This window comes from Alligator mississippiensis, chromosome 15, assembly GCF_030867095.1.
Source record: "Alligator mississippiensis isolate rAllMis1 chromosome 15, rAllMis1, whole genome shotgun sequence".
NCBI classification, from domain to species: domain Eukaryota; kingdom Metazoa; phylum Chordata; order Crocodylia; family Alligatoridae; genus Alligator; species Alligator mississippiensis.
Window position 1 is genome coordinate 25,401,797 of NC_081838.1, and position 16,665 is coordinate 25,418,461.

A 16,665-nucleotide genomic window follows, 5' to 3' on the forward strand; every position below is an offset into this window, starting at 1 on the left:
GGTGATGCTTCTTGTAACAAGTGCCCGACATCACCTGCAAGCTTGCTAAGGCAAAAAGTATAATGCTGCATCCCTGGATTGGAGTGCAGCTCCCCTGTATGAGGCATGCAGGGAGTACTTGAGGGAGGAGCTGTGCAAGGCAAGTCTGCAGGTAGCTCTGCACCTCACCTTGCAACATCTAGAACAGCTGGGGTGGAGATCATGCCTACCTCTCTCTCACAGGGCACTGGTGCGATCAGTCAGGGCATTGGTGGGCTCTTCTTCAAGTGGAGGTGATGGATGAGTCCCACACGGCAAGGGAGATCATGGTGGCCATGAACTGCATGGTGCACAGGTGGCTCATTGAACAGCACGAGCTCACCTGTGGGTTCATGGTCACCGACAATGGGGCCAATATGGTCAAGGCAGTGCATGATGCCAACTTTGTTGGCATTGTTGTGTGGCACACAAGTTCCACCTCATAGTCAGGGACGCCTTGGAGAGGGACAGGGCTACTGGTGATGGTGCTGTCATTACCACTCAGCTGATTTCAAAATGCAGGAAGGTGGTGGGCTACTTCCACCACAGCATCAAGTGGGGCAAGATGTCACAGGACAAACAGGCAGAGCTGAGCATCCCACAGCACAAAATCATGCAGGATGTGGAGACTCAGTGGAACTCCATGTACCTGATGCTGGAAAGACTGGTGGAGCAACAGAAGGCCATCCATGGGATGGCCTTGCTCAGGGAGACTGGGATCAGCAACCCACTTAACAATGTGAAGTGGGATACCATCTCCCAGATCTTGGTGGTCCTCGAGCCATTCCTCGAAACCACAAAGACCCTCAGCGCTGGGGATGTCCTCCTTAGCCAGGTGATCCCCGTAGTCAAGGAACTGGAGAACCAAATGGAGAAATTCCAGGGGATTGTGTTCCTGGCTGGGGCAAGCTGCTTTCACTAGAGGTGCAGGTACTGGTGAAATGGCTGAAGGAGGGCATCAAAAAATGCCTGGATCTGTTGCGGTCCAGTACGGTCCATGTGCTGGTGGGCACGTGCGACCCAAGGGTGAAGGGGAGCATCTGCAGCACCAAAACCCTCCATCACAGGATGAAGGTACTGTTGAACAGAGTCAAGGAGACAGAAGGGCAGAGGCAAAGGGATGTGGAAGAGGGGGATCCACTTTTCCATGCTGACACTCCCAGCACCAGCCAGTCTCCTCTGTGCCAGCTGCTGGCAATATGGGGCAAAGTCATGGCTTCAATTTTGGGGTCCAGAGGCACCAGACCCCAGCCTTGGGCAAGTAACGTCAAGGCTCTGGGGGCTACCTATCTCGCCAAGGACATGGAGCCGCTAGACTGAGACCCCTTGGATTATTGGGCAACTCGCAGCCAGAGGTGGCAGGATCTGGCCATGGTTGCCTGGGAACACCTATCTTGTCCACTGGCCAGTGTTTCAAGCAAGAGGGTGTTCAGCATCGCTGGGGATGTTGTGACACCCCACCGCACCTGCTTGGATCCTGGTTTGGTGGAGCAGCTGGTGTTCCTGAAGGTCAACCTCCCACTGCTGGGGTTCCCCAAGCTCCACCTGCAGACAGACTGAGTGCCACCCTCCTCACTCTGTCCATACCTCTTTCCTTTTCTTAAAAAAACCCATTTAATGCTTTGCTTTCAGAGCTGGAGGCAGCACTCACTGCATCACCAGCCAGCACTATGCAGTAAACTATACTACTCATACTGCGCAGTAAACCCATGTAGCAGTAATTGCGTGTGTAGACGTGCCCAGTGATATTCAATCCTGGGCTTTGGTAAAACGGTGAACTTGACGGACTAAATTGGTTTAGCTTCAGCTCAGAATATATCCATTGAATTTACTAAACTACACTATTTTTCTCCTCTGAGATGTCAGTCTGGCCAACTGGCTTCCAAAGGCCAACGGGGAATTAAGGATTCAGGGAATCAGGAGGTGACCAATCCAGGGTACTAGCAGAGACACTGTATGGCTGATTTCCTAGACTGGAAAGTCAGCCTGTATCACAGGTCAACTGCAATGTGGCCTGTGATAATAGACCACTTTGGATGAAAGGTTCAATCCTGGCCACTCTCATAACTAGCATTCATTTAACAAGGGGCCATCATTACACCCTTCATGAGAATTCATCCCTTCATCCTGACAAATTAATATGAAATCTACCTGTGTTGATAGAAACCTGATCAAGTTTATAAAGAAAAGTAGGAGAAAATAATGCTTCCTTTAGTTTATTTCATAAAAAGGATAGATACCTTCATAACAGACTCGTAGAGGTATTTTTCCAACTTAATGCAGAACGTTTATTTGACCAGTTTAAGTGACTCACACTTTTCTTCTCCTTTGGGACATTGTTTCAGAGTGAAAATTTTGACAGGTTCACAAGGGACTGGAGAACTTTTTTTGTGGAAGCTGATTATTTGAAATGGGAATCATCTTCATACATTTATAACTCACTTTGAGTCAGTACTTAAATTTTCACCTCCCTCATTTAAGGAATTAATCTGTATGGAACAACAGACAGGTGAGATTTTTCTCAATTCATTCACAGTTCTTTCTTTCTCTCTTTGATATTTCATACAATACATGCCAAGAATTGTTTTACAAACTTCGAAATACAGTATTTAATAAAACGTATTGTAACTATCTTTCTTTCTTTGGCAAATGCTATTCATTGTTTATCTAAGATCAGACTCCTTTCTGGCTGTCCATGATAATATATAAAGAATAAGTATAAATGGTCTCTTACATACTTTGCAGCATATACACGGTTCCTCATTTTTAATAATAGTGAAATATTTTTTGAATAAATGAATGAAGTCTTATGACTTAAACTTCAGTTTGTGAATTTTAAAGATGTATAAAGGCTTTAAATACTACAGGATCTCCCATTAGATCTCAGTGGTATTTGACATAACATTAAATTATGATTATTATTATATTATTATTATTATACACACACAGACATTTATTAAATTCCACTCATACATTTTTTATTTATTTTCATGTTTACTTACTCTGAAATGTAGCTTAGTCTCCTATCTAAAAAGACACATTTCTCCAGCTGAGCTAAGTAAATTTAGCTTGCAATCTGCTCTGAGTTACACATGTGCTAGTCTGGAGTGAATTCACAGCCATCACCAGAGCTCCAGTGAATTTCACTCTGGGCAGAATCCAGTCAGTGGAGGTACCGTGCTATAATTGTGGTGTGAATGACAAAAGATTCAGGAGATAGGAGGAGTGCTGCAAGAGTTTGCAATAAAACCTGTAAAGTGATGCAAAGGGTGCAAATTGTTAAACAGGCTTGTTCTAGGAAGATTGAGAAATATTGGCCATGGGGGTCTTCCTATTTTCATCGTTTTTATCCACTCTCCCTTTGGCACTCTATTTTACACAAAGGAGACACTCAAGCCTCATTCCAGATGGTGGGACAGCATATTCAGTACAGGCAATATAGCAGCATTAAGAGGAAAGGACTCTGAAGACAGTGAGGGGAAAGACAACAATACCTGCACTAGAGAAGGGTTTATTAAGGAATCCTGCAATCAGGACTCATAGTAGAGATGATGTCTTTTATTAGACCAACAAGATTTTTGCAAAAAAAAATCTTTAATTGCAAGCTTTCGGGCACAAACACCCTGCATCAGGCATTGGAAAAAAGCTTGCAAAAGTTCTCCTGGGTAGAAATGAAAGTTCATATTTCATAGGATTTCACAGAGGAGTCAAGAGATGGAAAACTCTTCTGGGCAGTCCGTTCATTGCTGGTATGAAGCTTATCACCTCCTGTGAGGATCTGTGATGATGCAAATTGCCTTGACACAAAGGCAGAAGCAGGAGCTCAGGTTTCAGGATGTCACAGTTGCTTCCTGCTTGGAAATATATGAAGATTTAATTTTTAAAAATTTGCTAAAATTTGATATCTTCCATGTGTCAGGTATCCAGGTTGTAGCCGTATTGGTCTAGAGGAAAAGGCAATCACAACTTGCAGTAGAAATGATATCTTTTATTAGAGCAGCAAGATTTTTGCAAAAAAAATTCTTTACGAAATCCTAAAATTCCTGCTAGATATAAAAATGCAGAAGCATCTCCTTGTGTAGCCACTTAAAAAAAAGATCAAATTCTGTTTCTTCTTCTCTCCTGTCATTTAAAAGATGCATACAGCTCTACTAAAGGGAGCTTTCAGCTATGTTATTTCAGGGGAATGATTCCTGATTTATATCAGTGAATAAAAGGAAAGTGCAGACCTCACTTTGTATGTTTTCTTTCCCCCTAAATATAAAAATTGTCTGGAACAGCTCAGACATTTTAAACTAATATAGATGGTAGAACGCATATTACTTCTCAGCTGTGATTGTATGAATTGTCCAGATTATATAGTATGCCTAGTTCACGTGGATGAGCCCATACCCTTGTAACTAATCTGATATAAGATGGTTTCAGCTGAGACCATCCAGGTTTTGATCACCCTTCTCATCACTGCATAATTGGAGGATTGCTGCTTCAGTAACTACAAAAAGACTGTTTTCTTAAAAATGTTTACAGGTTATATAACCAATTTGGGTACAGACTAGAACTTCTGAGAATGGCAGGTTATCCACCACCTTTGGCCACCAATCCCCCAGTCAGTGCCACAGCCCTCCCTGCTCTGGACTAAGGGCTCCTCTTGCAACTCCCTACTGCAGTCTTTGATTACATGCTCCCAGTGCCACATTCCTGTCACCACAGGTGATCGGACACATTGCATTTGGTGGTGAGAGACCAGCTCTGGGCACAAAGCACAGATTGCTGGAGTGGCAGTAGATAGTTCGGGGACTACAGAAGGGATTGGCAGAATGTGGCACAGGACTGCTTAATGTGGTGTGGAGAAGGTGCTCCTGTCATTGTGTGCCTCCAATCCTCACAACGCACTCTCTTTGTGGACTAGATCAGGGTTGTGGGGTGTAGGTTCCTTTCCACACCTGCCCTCAGTTTTGGTTTAGAGCGGGCTACCATGGACATCACTGTATTCCCCAACCCCATCCTCCCATCATTGCCACTTGGTTGGGAAGGGCCCTTGGGAGTGGTCATTGGTAGGTCAGTTTATTTCTATTAAAATGGCCTAGAGAATTTCAGAGCTGAAATGACAGATTCAGACAGGCACATTCAATACCATTGGCAAAAGTGACATTGGTTTATTTGGGTGCAGAGCTAATTAAAGTTATGCAAATTAACAAAGATGGAGCTGGTTGAGATGTAAGCCAGCCCTGAGGCTTGATTCTGGTCCTATTTCTCTTTCTCTGATGGCATTCACAAGCAACTCATAAAGGCAATCCTTCATGAACAGTGTTTGGGTACATTAACGTTTTGGAAAACAGTACTAATCTACAAGGAAAGACAGTGCTCACCTAGAAAGGGTCAATAGTGCTTATCTGCAAACGGTAACATATTACTTATCATATACAGGTAAACATTTGAATAATAAACTGCTACTTATAAATCTTGTGAGAGGAAAGGATTTTTTAGGCCAATATCTTTTAATGGAGCAGCAACATAATTGGAATAAAGTTAGATTATTTATTTGTCCTGGCAATAATTTAATCTTACCACTTCAAACTGCTTGAAAGCATCATTTACTGTCTCTCATTCACCACCTAGCAGTGCCTACCAAGTTATTACCCAAACCTTGTTTTTGGCATTCCCAACTATGTCTCCTGACAGTTGACAGCCAAGTGTTCATGAAAGCAAGGAACGTCAAAATAATTAAAAAAATTTTCAGGTATCTGTCAAAATCCATCACCTGCTATTGCTTAAAGGCTGCTTCTCTCTGGTCAGGACTAGTGGTGGGATCCCTTCCCCCTGCCAAATAATTCTCAGGAAATCACAGACACTGATGGCCCTGATACACTTCATGTGAGCAAATCTGGCAGTGACTTCCTATAGATTGGCTAGACAAAGAAATGGTCATGCCAGTAACCTCTCAATAGTGAGGCACACCTCCCACACAGCTGATCCTGCTGTGGACTTCAGACTTCATAAGAAAGCAGAGCTGGAAAGGTCTGCACAGGGTCATCTACTCCAATCCCCAGTACCAGGCCCTCCCAGCCAGGAAACTCTCTCAGAGGTAAGCTTTCTTGCACAGAGTTGTGTTATTAATCAAGTGTGACTCTCAGTAATGTCTCCAGATTTTAATTGACTTCCTTTTTTTACCCAGCGACAGTCAATCCTGCACTTGGGTAGAATACGGTGAAATTGATAGACTACATTGGTTTATACCGCCTCAAAGTCCAGAACATTTCAGTGGATGAAGCTACTGATTCTACCCTCCTAGCTGGCATTTTTGTCCACTGACTCTCCCAAGGCCAGTGCAGAAGTCAGGCAGTGCTTCAAAAGTACAGTACTCCTAGAACACAGTGGAGAGAAGATGAAATCCTGGCCCCACTGATGGTGCCCTCATAGGATCATAGGAGAGTAAGACTGGAAGAGACCTTGTAAGGTCATCTAGTCCAGCTCCCTGCTCAAAGCAGAATCCTCCCCAACGAAACTATCCCAGACCAGTGTCTGCCTAACCCGGGTCTGCCTCCCAGACTAAACTATCCCAGACCAGTGTCTGCCTAACCCGGGTCTGCCTCCCAGACTAAACTATCCCAGACCAGTGTCTGCCTAACCAGTGTCTGCCTCCCAGACTAAACTATCCCAGACCAGTGTCTGCAGGAACTTCCAGGGAACTTCTGTAATTTCTCCAGGTAGCCTGTTCCAATGCTTGACCACCCACATAGTCCCCAAGTTCCTTTTAATCTCCAACCTAAATTTACCCTATTGGGGCTTGAGGCCATTGCTACTCTATTTCCACTATACTCCCTATAATTGGCCATCATTTCTGTGGTTTTGCACTGGACTTTTCCAAACTGTCCCCAACTGTCTTAAAGGGTGGGGCCTCAAACTGTTCACAGTACTCCAGGTAGGGCCTTACCAATGCTGAATATTTCAGAATATTTCCCTTGATTTGCAAGTCACACTCCTGTTAATAAAACTGAGGCTGCTGTTGCCTGTTTTTCACCAAGTGCCCACTGTTTGTTCATATTCAGCTTATGGTCTGCTGTGATCACTACGTCTTTCTGCACAATATTGCAACCTAGTCAGTCACTCCCCAGTCTGTTTTTGTTCATGCAGTCTTTTCATCGTAAGGGCACAAGTTTGTACTTGTCCTTGTTGAATTTCATCTGATACTTGCAGATCATTTCTCCAGTCTATCCAGGTCATTCTAAATCTTAGTCCTGCCCCCTGGTGTCTTCAACTCTACCCAACTTGGTGTCATTTACAAATATGCTAAACACGTCCTCAGTGCCATTGTCCAAATCCAGGCTCAGGACAAAGTCCTGGGGAACCCCACTTGATATCTCTTTCAAACAAGCCACTGAGCCATAGGTGACTATTCACTGAACATTATGATCCAACCAGTTTTGTAGACATCTTAGAGCTCCTTCATCTTGTCTGTATTTCCTTACAATGAGAATGTTGTGGGAGACAGTGCCAAAATGTTGATAAAGTCATGGTATATCACATCTAATGTTATCTCCTCATCCACAGAGCCTGTCACCTTATCACACAAGGAAATCAGGATGGCCAGGCAAGACTTGCCCTTGGGGTATCTATGCTGGCTGTTCCTGGTCCTTGAGTACACCTACACATGCAATTGATGTGGAGCAATCAATTCCTGGCTTATCGCCCTGAACTTTATTGTTTCTGGGTGTGCTGCTTGAACATGCGCCTGGGACCACAGGATTTTGAGTCGGGTCGGAGAAGTTCTGGCTGGCAGGAGGTCCCAGGGGGTCAGCTCATGCACTGGAGGCAGCCCCTGCACTGAGGCACCCTCATGCCCCAGCCAGCTGAGGCAGGGTCTACATGTGCACTGCTGCAGAGCAAAAACTCCATAGGAGGGTAGTACTTCCATTCACAAGTACTATCCTGCTGCAGAGTTAGTTTACTCCAGCCTAATAGGGTTCATGTGTTTACTATGGAGCTAACTAGTCCACGCCGCAGGAAATGTCACATGTAGATATGCACCCCCCCTCCCCCGCCTGCCCCTTGTTCTCTTCAAGGTCCTTCAAAATAGTCTATAAGGACCTGCCCCATGCTTTTTCCAGATACTGATGTCTAACATATATAACTTAAAGCTAACACTCATTTCAAAAGGACCAAAGATCACACCAACAATTCATCCTCTCACTTTCATCACAAACTTCTAGAGGTTTTTTGCCAGATGAATGGGGTTGTTCGTTTTTTTTTAGTTATGTGACTTCTACAGTTTCCCTTGATTTATACAGTGCATGTGTTCTTGGAGAATGGCGCAAAAATCAGACTCACATAACAAGAACCCACTTTATAATGTAAGAAATAGGGATATGGTCTCATGGCGGTGATGGACAGAGGGAGAGAGGCTGGGTCTAGGGAAGGGGCAAAGGGAGGCATGCAACGCAGTCCATTGGCAGCTCCCAGGGTTGCAGCAGGCAGCAAGGCAGCAGGAACTGAGAGTGGGTGCAGGGCACAGGGCACAGGATGGGGACACACCGCTCTTGCTGCTATGCACCCCCCAGGAGGGCTGCGGGCTGGGGGGCTGCACCAGGCTCTTCCTGGGGGAGGCGCAGGCCCCCAGATCTGCACGTGGGACAACAGCAGGCTGCTGCTGCAGGCTGGGGCAGGCGGTGCCACCGGGCTCTCCCCGGTGTTCAGCAGGCAGGTTGTGGGGGCTATGGCAAATTTTGGGGTGGCAGCAGCCCCTCTCCCAGTGCACTGAATGGCCCACAGTTTTTAGAAAGATTTCCTTATTCTTAACCATTATTTTAAATATTTGTGTAGAAATAAGTGAAGCCGTATGACTTAAATTTGAAGCTTTATGACTTAAAATTGTATATAGTTTTGACAATTTTGATACATTCTAGTATATCTGTTATTTATTTTTTGTATATGTACTTATGTTGTAGTTTTCTAAAACTACACATTTCTGCAACTCAGTTTATGAAGCTTAACCTGTAGTCTACTCTTAGATAGACATCGGAAAATGTGGTCTGAATTCACAGCCATCCTCAGAGTTCCTATAAATAGCACGGTGGTAAGAATCCAAAGTCAGTGGAGGCACAGTGCTGTAATATGTAATGCATTTTCATATGAATATCAAAAGATTTTGGATATAGGATCAATAACCAAAAAAAGTTTGTAATCAAATATTCAAAGGGTTGCAACTGGTACCAGTTGTAAAATAGACTTGTTCTGGGAAAATCTCCCGAAAATGTAGAAAAACTGGCCTTAGGTAGGCTCTTGCTATTTTCATCTTTTTTGCATTACACTACCTCCCTTACTCTAAAGACAGAGAGAGGAGGGACAATAATATCTGTAATCCTGCAAAAGTTATGTATGAAGCTGTGGAAGCACTGATTTGTTTTTTATTCAAATTATATGGCTTCATTTCTTCTTGAAGTTAGCTATGTTAGTCTGAAGTCAGGTGGAAGGCAGGGTAGATTTGCACTTTATAGATTAACTAAATCAGAAATGCATAGCATAATTTTTTGTAAGCAGAGGGTTTACTTCATCTGATGCTCTGCTTCTTGTCCTTTCACAGCATTGGATAAAGTAAACCCTCTGCTTATGAAAGTTTATTATTCTTTTACTAGCCAATTGCCCATCAAGAATGAAGTGCGGGGGTGGGGGGTGCAGGGATGGAGCACTGCCACCCATCACCCCACACCACCGCTACCAGGAATGGTGGGGGGTGGGGGAGGGTGAAGCTTGCTGCCGCTCCACATCCGGCCATGTGCAACCCGCATTCATCAAATGCTGGAAGAGTTATTACAGAGAGAATGGAGATGGCTTTTTCTCTGTGGCCATAGGAGACAGGACTAGGAGCAATGACTTCAAACAGCAGCAGTGGGCATTTAGGTTGGAGATTAGGAGGAGTTTCTGGTGATAAAAGTGATTAAAATGGGAACAGACTACCTGGAGAAGTTGTAGAAAGTGGAGACCCTTGACAGTTTTCAAGAGCAGGTTAGACAGAAACTTGTCTGGGATTGTTTAGTCATGATGATTCTGCTTTAATCCGGAGCTGAAGTAGATAACCCTGTGAGATCCCTTCCAGCCTGACTTTCTGGGGGTGTTGCCAAGCTGCACCTTCTTTGAGAAGGAGATGGAGGAGGTCCTTCTCCGTACCTTCCTTGAGTCCTCTTGGCTGTGATGGCTCTTTGCGTCCATCAGCTCTTTCTGTTGTGCTGGACTTGGATTTCTGTGAAACTGCACTTTCCCCTGTCTTGTAGAAAGCTGCTGAGGGGACCAAGATCTGCTTGGTCCAGACCAAGATGGTGGCACTAAAGTGATGGAGGAACCAGCTAGAAAAGCTCAGCTCTCATGAAGCCCTCTATCTTTTTCAGTTCCTTTTTCAGACACATGTACCCTTTAGCTTTGGGCATTTCACCATACAAAAGAAAGTGGCCCAGTTTGTGTTGCACTGGGCCATCAAGGGGGAACTTCATGGTGCAAGGCAGTGGGCTAGTCCTAAACATGTGACCACATAAATGGCATGTGGGAAGGGTGAAGGGGGTGCCAATCTCTTATTAAAAGCGAAGGGTTTCTTTGTTGATGAATGTGTTTTTTTGTTGACTGATGCCTAGCCCCTCTGGAGCAATATCCTTCCTCATTTTTACTCTCTGTTTTTAACATTTTTATAATAAAGGTTTTAAAAGTCTGTTTGTCTGTCTATCAATGGGCTAGCTTTCTTCTCAGTTGGCTGCAATAGTTTACATTTTAATTTTCATTCTTATAGAATGAGAGCCCTCGAGAATGGAAGCCTGTAACAATACCAGGGCATCTGACTTCATCCTGGAGGGGCTCTTTGGTTATCCTCACCTCCATGGTCTGTTCTTTGGAGTCCTCCTGTGCCTCTTCATGGCTGCCATCCAAGGCAACTCCCTGATCATCCTGGCAATTGTCCTCCACCCGCCTCTGCACAAACCCATGTACTTCTTTGTTGCTAACCTGGCTCTAATCGACATTTTCTGCACTTCTTCTGTTCTGCCCAAAATGATGCATAACCTGATGCTGGGAAAGAAAAACATCTCCTTTAATGGTTGCATGGCTCAGCTTTTTACCTTCACTTTCTCAGGAGCAACAGAGCTTGTTCTCCTCACTGCCATGGCCTTTGACAGGTACATGGCCATCTGTCATCCTTTACACTATGTAACCATCATGACCAAGAGAGTCTGTATCACATTGGCGGCCAGTATCTGGGCACTTGGAGTCATAAATTCCCTTGTACACACATTGCTCATGAGGCGTCTAGATTTCTGTGGGCCCAACCTTATCCAGCACTTCTTCTGTGAGATCCCAGCCATGCTGGCAATATCCTGCAGCTCAACTTACCTCAATGAAATCATGGCATTCATGGCTGATATTTTCCTAGCCATGATGAACGTCTTGCTGATTACCACGTCCTATGGCTTTATCATCAGGAGCATCCTGAAAATTCAGGGTTCAGAAGGGAAACAAAGAGCCTTCTCCACGTGTTCCTCACATCTTGTTGTGGTTGGCCTCTACTACTCCACTATGATCTACACCTACATCCGTCCACCCTCCAGCTACAACCTGGAGAAGGACAAGAAGGTGGCTGTGCTCTACACACTTGTGACTCCAGTGCTGAATCCTCTGATCTACAGCCTGCGCAACAAGGAGGTCAAAGTGGCCTTCAGGAAAATCCATCCGTTCTACAAGAAAAATTCATCTTGGCACTAGTGAACTTGATTCCCTGTAACCTTGTGACATCTATTCTGGGTCTACATCTGACGGGGAATTTTGCACTATGGTGGGCTTTAATGGACACTGGCTGACACCCTCTTTATCTGAAATTCTCCTTTATTGTTATCCCCCAGCAGCCAAATTATTTTTCTTCTGTTTTTGTAGAATGGATGGAAGATAATGCAACCAATGAATGTGTCACCTTCCTCCTTGCTGCTTTTTTGTGACTTAGTATAAAACATGAGAGAGTGGTATGTTAACAGAATAGAAGTAGTAATGGATTATCAGGAGTTGAACAGGGTAGAATAGAATGGCTGTTAGATACCTTACATGTCGGACAGGATCCAGCTCTAGGTTCATAGCACAATGATAAAAGTGGAGTGTAATGCACCAGTTTATACCAGTTGTATATTGTGCCTCCAATAACATTAATTATTCACGGTCTCCTATCATGGATCGATAGGATGCACTAAGAGTGTCTACATGTTCATGAATGCGCCATAATTACGGCACATTAAATTTAGTAATAACAGGTACTAAGTAATCGGGGCTCCTGCATATTAGCACAGGAGAATGTTTTTTGAGTGATGCTTAATGCCCATTGACCTAAAGCTACTGTGCATTACTGCATATGAACACTTTTTGTGTGATGCTTAATGCCTAGTGGATTAATATACGGTGCATTAACACAGTTTTTGCCAGCTGTGCAAATGCACACTAGAATTAGGCCAATGGGCATTAAGCATCTCTTGTAGATACGTCCACTGTGTAACGCTATCCTTCCAATATAGGATCATTACCTCAGGGTGTATGAAGGAAAGCAAACAGAACAATAAAACTTGACTCTCTCTTTGTTCTTTATTTTTTGTGAAATATTAAAATCCAAAATATATCTCAATATACTTTGGTTCCTGTTTGAATTTTACTTATCCATGTGTCTTGTTTAAGTTCCAGAGTTTTATAAACAAGTGTTTATCATTTTTGTTCTCATTTAGGACTGCTGTATAAATGCAAGGCCGTGGATAAGGTGTTAATAAAAGCACCTCTTCTGGCTGTATGCTCTTAAGATATGATACCTCTGACCACTGTAGATTTCATATTAACTTACTGTTGATGGCCCTCCTTTTAAATATTTTTAACATGCTTTTAATATATCTATATCTACTGTGGTAAGGTACAAATCTACCCTGCCTTCCCCTTTTACATCCATCATTAAATATTTCTTTAACTTTAACATTTAAGTCTCAGGAAGAAGTGAAGGATGCGGTGGGGGGGAGGAAAAAAAGAAACAGAGAAAGAGATGAGAAATATGTTAAGAAGTTTTTGAAACAGGGTTGGAAATCAAGAAAGAGGATTTTGTAATTTCCTTGTTGCCATTCTGTTGAGCTATAGGTAGTTCTTATTGGTTGTTCTACATGGAAAATCCCATGCACTGCTCCCCTGCCACCCTGAAAGCAAAAAAGATTAATGTTTTTTCCCAAGGATGCTAGGGAGGAGAGCACCACAGTTTAGATTTTCTTAAACTATTGTTTTTTGAGAGGGAGCATATCCTAGAACCTACCTTACATAGGTTTCAGTACGCACTGAGATCAGGGGTGGAATACTGGTTCACTTAGTGGCCATGCAAAGGGCAGCTCATGATTAATTTGGTGATACCTGTCCAAATTGCAGGACTGACTCTATGACATACTACAAGTGCCTAAGTGTCACAATTATTGGAATTGACAGATATCTACATGCGTCTGGAGGGCATCTGTTACCCACGCTGCCCAGTAATGGGAAATAGAAAACTCCTGCACTTTTGTCGGGTAACTTAGAGTTGATCACAAGCTGAACTTTGGGCAGCCACTAGGTAAAATCCAGAGGATGAAGGATTATTTAAGCTTTAAGGCATTCTTCGTACAAGAATAAATGTGGATAACATTCCTGTGAACATGTTTAGGCTGGAAGTTGAAGCAAGCATCTCACCATTCAATAGAAGCAAGATCCTGGTGAGCCTCCCCACAGAGGTAAATGCAGGGTAAGGCAAAAGAGCAGATTTAAGATGAGGAGGGGGATTATAAAACGTGACAGGCACACTTTCAGTATCAGCACTGAGGTATCTTTTTGACACAAGTCTCACAGAATTGTTGTGACAAGCTGCCCTAGAGGCTGAGGTAGCGAGAAGGCAAATGAACACAGAAAAGGGAGAGAGAGGCAAAAATAGGCAGGGAATTAAAATGATCTCTACTGGGCAAGGGCTGGAAGTTAGGGGTGTGCACAGCAGTCCCTATTCGATTTGGATTCGGCCCGAATCAGGGACAGTGATTCAATCCATTGATTTGGATCACTGTCCCTGATTTGATTTGGTTGAATCCAAATCTGACGATTCGAAGCTGATTTGGCGAATCAGCAATTCGGACGTAGGCACAGCTTTAAAAGTTTTTTCTGCATGCCTTGAGGTAGCAGCGCGGCTCATGACCGCTGCGGTGCTGGGGCAGATGGAGCATCCCACAGGAGCGTGGGAGGCCCTCCACATGCTCAGCAGTGAACCCGGAAGTGAACCAGAACTACTTCCAGTCCACTTCCCAGTCTGCCAGGGAGCGCATGGGCTCCTCCCCCCAGGCCCTCCCAGCCTGGCTATCAGCCACAGTGGGGCCCCAGGTGCTGCCCCAGGCCCAGGAGCCACTAGTCGCCGAGCCAAGGGGGCACGGGGGGAGGGGGGGGCGCAGCATGCTCACTGGTGGACCTGGAAGTGCTTGTGGTCCACTTCTGGGTCTGCTGCTGAGCATGCTGGGGAGCCTCCCCTGCTTCTGTGGGATTCTGCATTTGCCCCAGCACCGCAGCATTCAGAGCCCCTGCTACCTAGAGGTGTGTAGAAAAAACATTTAAAACTGTGTCTGTGTCCAAATCACCAAATCTTTCCGAATCTCTCTGAATCGATTCGGAGGGTTCCAATTCAATTCAAAGAGATTAAAGGGTCCTCTGATTTGATTTGGATTTGGAGATTCGGCCACCGAATCAGGCCGAATCTCCATTGAATCGATTCAGGGACCAAAGTTTTGCACAGCCCTACTGGAAGTGCAGCAGGAACCCAAGGCTCATAAGGCAGGTATTCTGGGTTAAGTGCAAGCTTGTGGAGGCAGTGATCTCAGTTTGGTTCTGTCTCTTGATTTGGTCAGGATTCCTTTGAAGAAGAGGAATCAGTACAGGCATTGTGGACCCTGGGGTTGCAGGAGACTGGAAAAATGGCAGCCACAATGGAAACCATCTGGTTCCTCCCATACAAACTCCAAATGGACAAGCTTCCTGGAAACATAGCAGTCTAATCCTTGTGCCCACCAGGAGCCTACAATGACCAGCTGTAGGGAAGCTCAGAGAAATCGTTGTGCATGTGCTGAAGTGGACATGGTCACACCCCTGTCACTCATCACAGAGATCCATCCATGAAGGCTACTCATTGAATCAAGGGGAATTTCTTCACCCGTGATCAATGCATAAATATTTATGGACTCATGCCAGCCTAGGAAACATTCCCATGAAATACTGGAGGCATACCCAGAATGACTACTAATGGCAAAGCCACTCACATTACAATGATTTACAGCAATTCAGGAATGCTCTTTAAAAATAACATAAATCCCAGTTTCTTCCCATTTCACCTGAGTGGACCAAACAAAATTGAGTCAGAAGGATTCTCTCAGGTTTGACCAGTTGTATAATACCATAACCAATAATACATTTCATCCTGTTAGCCATGTGCCAAAACTCCTTTTAGGTGCACCAGGCCTGCACTGAAATGCGGCAGTGGTGAATATCCAAGTCAAAGGATTTTCCTCCTGGTATCACCAGTCTTCCAAGTACTCATGCAGTCACGAGAGTCAAAGGAAGCACCCTTTCCTGCATATGTTTTTTCTAGTAAAATATTGAGGCTTTCAATAATTTGACAGCATTGTGCCTGACTTCAAATTTTCTACCCAGTGATATTCAGTCCTGGGCTGGGTAAATAGAGTGAGATTGATAGATTAAATTGGTTTAACTTCAGTTCAGAATCTACACTATTGCATTTACTAAACTGCACTATTCCTCCGCTCCAAGATGTCAGTCTAGCCAACCGACTTCCAAGACCAATAAAGAAGTAAGGCTTCAGGGAATCAGAAGGTGATACACCCATGGTATTAGCAGAGGCACTGCATGCTAGAGATCCTGGAATGGAAAGCCAGATGGGGTCACAGATCAGCTGCAATCTGGCCCAGTGATTGGACGAAAGGTTCAATCCTGGCCACTCCCATAACTAGCATTCATCTAATTAAAGGGCCAGCATTGCACCCTGAGAATTCATCCTGAGGGATTAATATGAAATCTACCTCTGCTAATAGAAACCTGACAAGGTTTACAAAGAAAAGTAAAGGGAAATTATGTTTCCTTTGGGTTATTTCATAAAAGGGGAGATACCTTCATAACCAACTTCTAGAGGTATTTTGCTAGCTTAATGGAGAATATTTTTTCAATCTGTTTAAGTGACTCACACTTTTCTTCCCCTTCAGGGAATTGTTTGAGAGTGAAATCTTGGACAGGCGCACAAGGGATTGAAGAACTTTTTGTAGAAGGAGATTCTTTGAAATGGGATTAATTTTAATCAATTTAGTACTTAATCAGTACTTTTAGTACTAGTCAGTACTTAAATTATCTCCTTCCCTGTAAAGAATTAATTTGTGTGGATTTACAGAGAGGTGAGGTTTGTCTTGATTCATTCATTCCTCCTCCTGCCCTTCCTTCCTTCCTTTTTTTTTTCTGTTGAGGCAAATGATACTCACCGTTTCTGCAGCGATAAATGAGAGCCCCCCATGAGGAGTGGTGGCAGTGGGGACCAGTTCCTGCACTCACACACGTACATATATAGATACACCCACACATTTTTTTAAA

The 16,665-nt window shown here is 44.1% G+C and overlaps 1 protein-coding gene across 1 annotated transcript; it reads left to right on the forward strand.

Annotated features, from left to right (window-relative positions):
* Positions 1-10,809: 10,809 nt before the first annotated feature.
* LOC102563624 (olfactory receptor 13G1) lies at positions 10,810-11,757 on the forward strand. The gene has a single exon (XM_006275448.2). The coding sequence runs from the start codon at positions 10,810-10,812 to the stop codon at positions 11,755-11,757; it is 948 nt and encodes a 315-aa protein (XP_006275510.2).
* Positions 11,758-16,665: the final 4,908 nt, after the last annotated feature.